Source organism: Neovison vison, chromosome 10 (genome assembly GCF_020171115.1).
Source record: "Neovison vison isolate M4711 chromosome 10, ASM_NN_V1, whole genome shotgun sequence".
Classification (NCBI taxonomy): Eukaryota; Metazoa; Chordata; class Mammalia; order Carnivora; family Mustelidae; genus Neogale; species Neogale vison.
In genome coordinates this window covers 3,779,202-3,789,251 of record NC_058100.1, presented here as the reverse complement: position 1 = coordinate 3,789,251, position 10,050 = coordinate 3,779,202, and the positions used below count along the sequence as shown (strand labels likewise).

At 42.1% G+C, this 10,050-nt stretch overlaps 1 protein-coding gene across 1 annotated transcript; it reads left to right on the top strand.

The window, feature by feature from the left end:
* Nucleotides 1-228: 228 nt before the first annotated feature.
* Nucleotides 229-9,773, top strand: LOC122918875 (olfactory receptor 6K3-like). Its single transcript, XM_044267800.1, has 5 exons — nt 229-381; nt 4,354-4,404; nt 4,462-5,343; nt 9,120-9,211; nt 9,599-9,773. Exons 1-5 carry the CDS (start codon nt 229-231, stop codon nt 9,771-9,773), a joined length of 1,353 nt encoding a protein of 450 aa, XP_044123735.1.
* Nucleotides 9,774-10,050: the final 277 nt, after the last annotated feature.

Sequence of the window (10,050 nt, the reverse complement as noted above, 5' to 3'; positions counted from 1 at the left end):
GGATCAAGTGTCAGGGCATCCGTGCAAACAGGAGCATCATTCCACTGTTGACAGAGCTCTGCACAAAAGGCTCCAGCAGTTTTATGGACTCTGGGATGGAGAGGAGGATACAGAGGGACCCCGGGGTTTCTCTCTCTCATCCCCTAAAGAAGCCTGGGAAGGAGTACCTGAAGAGGACCTTGGCCCAAGGCTGCAAACAGAGCTGTAGGGGTGTAATTGCTAGGGTAAATGGTGACACGCAAGGGGTACAAGCGGCCAGAGGACCCCAGTCCTTGCTGCAATTCTCTTAGAGGTTATGGTGCATGGGCTGCCACCAAGTGCCGGGGGGTGGCTTTCCCTGGGAGCCTGCGCGGGAAAGCCTTTGTAATCACCTGCAGTCAGGTCTGAAAACCACACAGGGTTCACCTTGGCTCCTCAGTGTGTGTACATATTTGAGGTGGAGGGTAGAGTAGGCGAAATCTCCTGTCCCCTTATTATTTTATAACTGTGTCTTGGACAATCAAGTCCTTTATTCAAAAACTTTTGCATAACTTAAATACCGTCCCTTTGTCAATCACAAGTTGATTCCATCCACCTGGGGCTTTGGTCAGCCTAACATTTCTGCAGATTTCAGGACAGCCCTGGTCTTCTGTCCTTTCCTGGGTTTCTCCAAGCCCCTCCATTCAACTGTTTTAAGCTTTGCAGAGTCCAGAAGACCAGGAAGTGCAAGTCTGTTCCCGTGGACTCCCATGGGCCCACACTGCTCTCCTGATCTGCTTGGAGTTGGGCTTGGCAGGACCGGAGTGATGAGTCCAAGTTATCACTAATGATCTCCTACAGATGTAGGGTACTACCACATTCCATCCACCTGGGACTGACCTTTTCTCGGGCGCAAAATACTTTTCTTAAACTCTTCTGGCCTCTGCCTATTGCCCAGTTCCAAGGCTGCATTCACATTTTGAGGTATTCATTCGAGTAGTATCCCTCCTTCTTGGTATCAATTTCTGTCTTAATTTGTTCATGCTGCTGTAGCAGAAGTACCAGAGATAGGGTGGCTTACACAAGACAGTGATATGTAGCAGCTCTGCAGCCCGGAACTCTGAGGCCCAGGTCAGGAAGACTTGCTGTCTGCTTTGTAGATGACTGCTTCTCTCTGTGTCTGCTCCTGCAGGCAGCAGATCAAAGATGTTCTCTGCAGACCCTTAGAAGGGAACTAATGCCACTCATGAGCTCATCTAGTTCTTATTCCCTTCCCAAAGCCCCATCTCCTAGTACTATCACTTTGGGAAGTGAGGTTTCAACACAGGAATGAGAGGGGCAGGGACCAAAAATATTCAGTCCACAATAGTCATATAAATGGAATCATGCAATATGCAGACTTCGGCTTTTTTTCTCTTATTACCATGCATTAGAGATTAATCTGCGTTGTGTACATGTTACTCATTTTCATTGCTAAGGGGTAATTCTTTGCATGGATATGCCAAGTTCGTGTATCCCTTTACCAGTTAGAGACCATTAGGGTTGCTTGCACTTTTATAAATAAAGCCTCGATAAATATTTGCTTACAGGTGTTGGTGTGATCATAAACTTCCATTTTTTCCCAAGCTTCTATTTAAACTCTAATTAGCTAACATGTATGCTAAAATAGGTTTCAAGTGTCGAATTTAGTGATATAAACAAGTTTTCATTTCTTTTGGGTTAATACTTAGGAGTGGAATTGCCGGGTGACATGTTGAATGTATGTTTGACTTCATAGGAAACCGCCGAAATCCACCCTCGTGGTCGCACCATTTTGCATTCCTACCAGCGCTATAGGAGCAATCTAGTCGCTCTATACTTCCCCTGGCCTTTGGCCTCACCAGCTGTTTTGCTTTAAAAAAATGTGATTGTTCTTATAGATGTGTTACGGTGATGTGTCTCACTGTGGCTTTAAGAGTTTTTGAGTTTTCATGTATTTTGGATATGTCTTCTGTTGGATACATGTCTCACAAACACTTTCTCCCAGAATGGCTTTTCTTTTCATTCCCCTAATAATGTGGTTTGCAGAGCAATCAATTTTGGTGAAACTCAATTTGTCAGGTTTTTTTTTTTTTTTCTTCTTTTACATACTGTGCTTTTGATGTTCTGGCATATACATTTTTTTTAAAAGATTTTATTTATTTATTTGACAGAGAGAGAGATCACAAGTAGGCAGAGAGGCAGGCGGAGAGAGAGGAAGGGAAGCAGGCTTCCTGCTGAGCAGAGAGCCGGATGCGGGGCTTGATCCCAGGACCCTGAGCTGAAGGCAGAGACTTTAACCCACTGAGCCACTCAGGCATCCCTGGCATATACATTTTTGTTGAACCAAAGGCCATAAAGATGTTCTGTTCTAGTTTCTGGGAGATATTTTATGGTTTTTGGTTTTACATTTAGTTCTATGATCCATTTTGTGTTAATTCTTGTATATGATGCAAAACTTTTTTTGAGCACATTTGTTTCCAGTTTTCCCAGTACAATTTTCCAAAAATGCTTTTTTCTCTCTGGCTTGATCATTTGTATGAATGTCTATTTTTATACTCTATATATTTAGTTCCATTGATCAAGGTGTCTATTCCCTTGACAGTACTACACTATCTTGATTTTTTTTAGCATTATAGTGAATCTGGAAATGTTATCAGCAGTTTTGTCCTCTAGGTTTGTTCTCTTTTTTTCACAATGTTTTCCCTAGTCCCTTGTATTTTCATATATATTTTAGAGTTAGCTTCTTAATATCTATAAAAAACACCCTACTTGGATTTTAAGTGAGATTGCATTGAATGAATCTATATTTTATATGTAATGTATACATTCTTATATATGAATATTCATGTATCAGATTCTCTATAATGAGCAGAAAAAATAATGACAATTGATAACTATAGAAAAACACTTAACATAATATTTTATGAAATCTGAGGGATTTTCACGTATACGTGTAAGCAACATTTCCTAATTTTCTGTGGGCACTTGGTTTTCTAGAAGCTGCAACCGATATTTGTCAAATTTAGTTCTACATAAAGCAGTTCTTAAAAGATCTTTTTCAAAAATATATATATTCAATTTTGTAATGAGATCTCTGAAAAACATCTCAGAATGAGCCAAAGATTTTTTTCTTTGGGTCCATCTATGTTTCAAATGCCTCATGTTAATTTGGAGTTTCAGATGCCACTCTTCAGTAAAGTTGTAAGCTTTACATTGGTTCTGCTTATGGGTAATTTTTCAAATAGTATCAGCTCGGGGGAACTATTTGGCTGTCTTCCCAGGGAATATTGGCATACAGCATAATCAAGTGCTCTAATTTAATCATATGAGGAGCTCATTTTTAAATGGCTCAACATTATCTCCAAAGAGAACTTAACTTTCAACTTCCTTGGTGTTCTCAACATTTCTCTTCAACTGATTTTCTGTCTCTGATAGACCAGGTTTCTGAATTGCCAGGGGAGGAAGAGTCCCAGGTTCACCTGATGAGTTTCCTTGTACTGACTTTAGAGACCTCTTCATGCTTCTTGACACTTTCAAGGGATGTAAATTGTCCTGGACTCTCACATTTTGGCCCCAACTTTCTCATTTTTTGATGGTCTTTGTTAAGCTATAAATGTTCTGTGTGGGAAGACTTAGCTATCTCCATAAGACACTGCTCCTTTTCAATATATCTGATGGACTGACATCTAGAAGTCTGACTGAAAGATTTCAAGGAGGTTCTAAAGAGGGAGCTCGATTCACCCACTGAGGCTTCTTTCTTCTTCCAGAACCCTAAAGCTCAGTTCCTCCCAGATCTTCCCTCTGTGCTGGACAGTCTCCACGAGCTATATTTTTTTGTTGCTGGAAATAATTTCCTACCATAGTTTAACCTCGATATATTTGCCTAAAAAATTTTCCCTCTTCTCTAACCACACTGTGGTCTGAAAAAGGAGCAAAATAGTGAAAACGGGATTTTTCAGAAAGTGCAGAATATAAATTTGCAATGTCTAATCCATAGTCAGGAAACATTAGAGAATTTAACTAGTGTGATTCACAATAATTTAGGGGAATTCTTATAAAAGGTGATTATTTTTAGTATCCCTAATATTCTACTTTATTTTAGTTATTGTAGCTTATAAACATGACATTGTTAATATCTTATTTATTATTATTTGCCTCCTATATTGGAATATCAGCTCCATGAATACAGAGTGCTTTCTTTACTACCAAATTAAAATACGAGTGTATTTGTATTTGTATTTGGCATGTAATAGAGACTAAATGGATATCTGCTTAATTAATCCAAGAATGATGGAGATAGATCATCTACCTACAGCTTTTCTTCCTTTGACTCTTACATGAGCCAAGAGATCCAACTCTTTATGTTTCATCTAGGGAGGGAGCTGTGTCTTTCTACCTGTGACAATTAAAGCCGCTGAGATCATGGTAAGAACGAACCGAACCTCGACAGTGACAGAGTTTCTCTTCTCTGGATTCCCCCAGTTTGAAGATGGTAGCCTCCTCCTCTTCATTCCTCTGCTCATCATCTACACATTTATTGTTATCGGGAATCTCACTGTATTTTTTGCAGTCAGGATGGACACCCGTCTCCACAACCCCATGTACAATTTCATCAGCCTCTTCTCATTTCTGGAGATCTGGTATACCACAACCACCATTCCCAAGATGCTCTCCAACCTCATCAGTGAGAAGAAGACCATCTCCATTACTGGCTGCCTCTTGCAGATGTACTTCTTCCATTCACTTGGAAATTCAGAGGGCATCTTGTTGACCACCATGGCCATTGACAGGTATGTAGCCATCTGCAACCCTCTCCGTTACCCGACCATTATGACCCCCCGGCTCTGTGCTCAGCTCTCTGCAGGCTCTTGCATCTTTGGCTTTCTTGTGTTGCTCCCAGAGATTGTGTGGATTTCCACACTGCCCTTCTGTGGACCCAACAAGATCCATCAGATATTCTGTGACTTTGAGCCTGTGCTGCACTTGGCCTGTACAGACACGTCAGTGATTCTGATTGAGGATGTGATCCACGCTGTGGCCATCATCTTCTCTGTCCTGATTATTGCTCTCTCTTATATCAGAATCATCACTGTGATCCTGAAGATCCCTTCTGTTGAAGGCCGCCAAAAGGCCTTTTCCACCTGTGCGTCTCACCTTGGTGTCTTTTTGATGTTCTATGGCAGCGTGTCCCTCATGTACCTGCGGTTTACTGCGACTTTCCCACCCATTTTGGACACAGTTATTGCACTGATGTTTGCCGTTCTTGCACCCTTTTTCAACCCTGTCATCTACAGCTTGAGAAACAAGGATATGAAGGCTGCAATCAAGAAGCTTCTCTGGGGGCGCCTGGGTGGCCCAGTGGTTAAAGCCTCTGCCTTAGGCTCAGGTCATGATCCCGGAGTCCTGGGATCGAGCCTCGCATCAGGCTCTCTGCTCAGCAGGGAGCCTGCCTCCTCCTCCTCCTCTCTCTTTCTGCCTGCCTCTCTGCCTACTTGTGGTCTGTCTGTCAAATAAATAAGAATCTTTAAAAAAAAAAAAGAAGCTTCTCTGTCCTGGGTCGCCTGGGTGGCTCAGTCCATTACACATCTGCCTTTGGCTCGGGTCATGATCCCAGGTCCTGGGTCAAGCTCCAAATCAGGTTTCCTGCTCGGTGGGAAGTCTGCATTTTTCCTCTCCCTCTGCCCACCCCACTCATGCTCTCTCTTTTTCTTAAATAAATATATAATATCTTAAAAAAAAAAAAAAAGAAGCTTCTCTGCCTTCAGAAAGTGTTCATTGCATCTGCAAGTTGATGCTAGCTAGCTCTTAGCCCCTCTGATTTTGAATGTTACCCTGACATACTAAACCATAAAACTAACATATAGGGGCACCTGGGTGGCTCAGGGGGTTAATCCTCTGTCTTCGGCTCAGGTCATGATCTCAGGGTCCTGGGATCAAGCCCCAGATTGGGCTCTTTGCTCAGCAGGGATCCTGCTTCCTCCCCACGCCCTAGCGTCTCTGTGATCTCTCTGTCAAATAAATACAATTGTAAAAAAAGAAAAAAAACCAAAAAACTAACATATAATTCATCCACTGACACACTGATAGCTTCCACTTATTTCATTTCACACATTTATTCTATTTATACACATTTAATGTATCAGATTCACAAAGATTGAGAGATAAGAGAAAGGAAATATGATGTTTAAGCCATTAAAATAGATTTTGAGACATTAATTTTATTGTTACTATGTAAGTATTATTATTGTTATTACTATTATTCCAAAGGCATTAGTAACAAGTACAGATTACAAAATAGAGTGGTTAAGAGTGTAAGATCTGTAGAGGAGGTGAAGGTTCATACTTTAATCCATACAAGCATTGTGACCTGAAACATGAACCAGCTCTGGGAGGAGCTGGATACATCTGTTACCTCACTGTGGTGATTATGTGTGGTGTTTGTGTGTGTTCACATTCATCACATTGTATACATTACATATGGTCTCTGGATACAAATTATATCTCAATAAAGTTGTTCAAATGAAATAGACCAGTTCACACTATGCTATATCATCAGAAATACAATTTTGCCAGTTAAATTTTTTCAGATCCCTCATGTGATTTTTTCTATCTTTAACTTGAGCACAGTTAGCACACAATGTTACATTAGCTTCCGGTATACAATATAGTGATTCAGCTTCTGTTTATGGCCACAAGTGTGGCTACCATCTGTCACCACACAACACTATCACAACATCACTTTGTTCCCTATACTGTGCCTTTTATTCCCATGGCTTATTATTTTTGAAATTCAAGGGAAAATATTACAAGAAGTTAGACAAGGAAAATAGGCCCCCAAGTCACAGGAAGAAATGTTAGACAAAACTCAAAAGAGAAAGAAAGTATGTGTTCTCATCAAAAATCCCGTACGTATTTCCAAGAAGATTACGTAATAAAAGCTAACAGGTTGTAGAGAAGAAGAAGAAGAAGAAAGAGAAGAAGAAGAAGAAGAAGAAGAAGAAGAAGGAGAAGGAGGAGGAGGAGGAGGAGGAGGAGGAGGAGGAGGAGGAGGAGAAGGAGAAGGAGAAGGAGAAGGAGAAGGAGAAGGAGAAGAAGAAGAAGAAGAAGAAGAAGAAGGGGGAGGGGTGAGAGGAGAGGGGAAGGAGGAGGAGGAGGAGGAGGAGGGGAAGAAATCTGGGTTTTCAACAGAGCAGTGGATTGAGCATATGGAGCACAGAATAATCCCATGAAAAAGGGGGAGACACTGTCAGCAGAGAGGTGAGCTGGGCCAACGTAAATTGTTCAGGGCCAGAGAGATCCACATTCATTTGCAGCAGGAGAAAAAAGTGACATTTTCCCCTCACTTCAATACTGGCACAGACCCCAATGACATGCCTATTAGGAAATGATCTTATTTTCTATTAAATATTCTTTCAAGCTTTTTTTCTGGTTTCAGTATATCTCCTTCAAGACTGTCCGCACGTGTTTGTTCATGTGAGAAGAGCAGGACCAGCACAAACACACTCTTGGCATGATGCCCTGATAGACGCACGTACCTGGAGAAAGTGGTCGCCGTGTTCAGAGTGATAAGTACAGTCAGGAAAAAATACTTGGTGACAACTTTGATCTTAAAATCTAATGAGACAAGAGTACAGAGAGGATCTTTCTGCTAATTAAACCCACGAGGGAAAGTGATGCTCTCCACTGTGGTGCAGGGCAGGAATCCCCTATGACATCCACATCCCCTTCCTGCTCTTCCCTGGGATGCCTGTTAAAAAATATATATATATGTATATATATTTATTTATATATATATATGTATGTATGTGTATATATGTATGTATGTGTATATATATGTATGTGTGTGTGTTGTGTGTTATAAAATATATTATATTATGTGTGTGTTATAAAATATATATTACATTATATTATATTATTTGTATAATATAACAACATCTGGAGGAATATCAAGGATCCAGAGACCCACACAGGCAGAGCAGTCCCTGTGGTCTTTGGTAGAGGTGAGTGCAGGTGGATGTCTTGAGAAAGAATTCACTTAGCACGCATAAGAATAAGAACATCATAACCAGAAGACTCAGAAGCTTTGAATGTTGGTGGAGGGCAGTGACGAGTTTAGGGGGAGCCTGTGCGGGGCACGGGTATATATGAAACAAGATACTCCATTTTGATGCCATCTTTCAAGAGGTCATTTTTTCCAGACTTGATTAGGATTGTCACTCAAAGGAAATTGTCATACTTCCTTTTCAGACAGTCCCTAATTATCTTTGTTCACGTGTCCCCACAGCTATCTCGTGGGCTAAATTATAATTTCACCCAGTCGCTTGGCTCCAAGTTAATTTATTTGACGCCAGCCATTTTTTACATGTCAACCCTGTTCTAGTTTACTGCCCTGAAGGAGGAGCCTGGTCTAGACAAGGAAAAATAAGCCGTTGAAGATTATTATGACACGTGACACATACACTACAGAAACCCCAGAGTACTAGTGCCCAACATCCTGGAGTGTTTACTATATTCCTGGCACTACTCTAAAGCACTGAAAATATGTTTACACATATTGGTGGGGGCAGTCGAGTGTCTGGGCTGGAGTCACGGGAGAATGAGTGCGTGGGTTTGTATTCTGACTTCGGCTGAGACTCACTGGGCAGTGTTTCTTCTGTAAAATGAGGGTGATCTTACTTCACTAGAGACTCAGTAAGAAATACAGCTTGTGCTTGGGGCAGTGCTTGCCGCAGAACATGACTCCATACCCCACCGCACTACACAGTGCTCTTACTGCTATTAAAAGTGTCTACCTATTCCCGAAGCCTTGTGTGCCAGTATTAGTATTTTCTGCATCCTACAGAAGAAGAATTAAAGGCATAGAAAGGCTAAATGACTTGAGATAGGTCGGGGGTTGTCAGCAGTGGAGAGAACCTATTTCCAATATGCAGACTTTTATTTATTTATTTATTTTCCCCAATTTATTTATTTTCAGAAAAACAGTATTCATTATTTTTTCACCACACCCAGTGCTTCATGCAAGCCGTGCCCTCTATAATATCCACCACCTGGTACCCCAACCTCCCACCCCCCCGCTACTTCAAACCCCTCAGACTGTTTTTCAGACTTTTGATCAGTGTTATGCTTTGCTTTTGTGCCAGGAGAGGGGCAGGGTGAGGAGTGGGGCAGCGGCGGCTGCCTCGCTGTCCGAGGACGTGATGGACTCAGGAGACTGTGGTGATCCTGCAAAGGGGTGTGCATGAGGGAAGAGCCCTGGGAGGCTAGCAGGAGAAGCTGAGGTGAGTTCCCAGTCAGATGTGTGGGTCTGGAGCGCATGGACCCACTGTGGAAAAACGCCTGAAGTAGTAATAGTTGAGATCTTGTACGTGGATGAGATCACTGCAGGAGCAAACGCAATTACGGAGTGCAGAGAGCGGGAGGGAAATGGGCACCTGGGGAAGAGTTTAAGAAAAGCGGTCGTGTTAATAGGAGAGAGAGAAGCAGAAGAGTAGGGAGGACAGAACGAATTCAACTAATGGAACAAAAGAAAAGGCCCAGACCAGAACCACCTCTGAGAGCCACTGGGCATGTGTGCTGCAGCCCCTGTACCATTTGTTTTTACCCACACCCTTACTCGTAGGGATGGAATCACAGCGGTGGGGAGGAAAGCCTCGGTAGCAGTGATGCTAGAGGATCAGCATCAGCTAGAGGACTGCAGAGTCCCCATTACCACAGGCGGACAGGGCATCGCTAAGCTAAGCTTCGAGGGAAGAAACTTCAGGGCGGAAGCTCCCAGCAGTGTTGTGGGAACATGAGAGGAGCAAGGAGCTGGGTTTTACCACCCTTTCAAGAAGTTGCTTATGTCCCGTGCAGATATTTACTTAATCTTCAGGTTCCCTCTTAGATAGGTACTATTTTTAACCTCATTTTTGCAAATGAGTACTTGAGCCTGAAAGATTACGTAGTTTGCCAAAAGACATGTAGATAGTAAGAGACCCAGTCAGGGTTTCAGAGCAGACCCTGGGCCTATGTTCTAATCCCCTAGAACAGAAATCTCCACAGAGGAATATATATATATATTTATTAGATCTG

What these genes read in the sequence shown, in the direction of transcription:
- LOC122918875 (XM_044267800.1), top strand. Translation starts at nt 229, where the DNA reads ATGGTGACACGCAAGGGGTACAAGCGGCCAGAGGACCCCAGTCCTTGC. An exon ending in TTGTAATCACCTGCAGTCAG is followed by an intron (nt 382 to 4,353) that starts GTCTGAAAACCA and finishes TGTTTCATCTAG; the next exon opens with GGAGGGAGCTGTGTCTTTCT. An exon ending in TTAAAGCCGCTGAGATCATG is followed by an intron (nt 4,405 to 4,461) that starts GTAAGAACGAAC and finishes GGATTCCCCCAG; the next exon opens with TTTGAAGATGGTAGCCTCCT.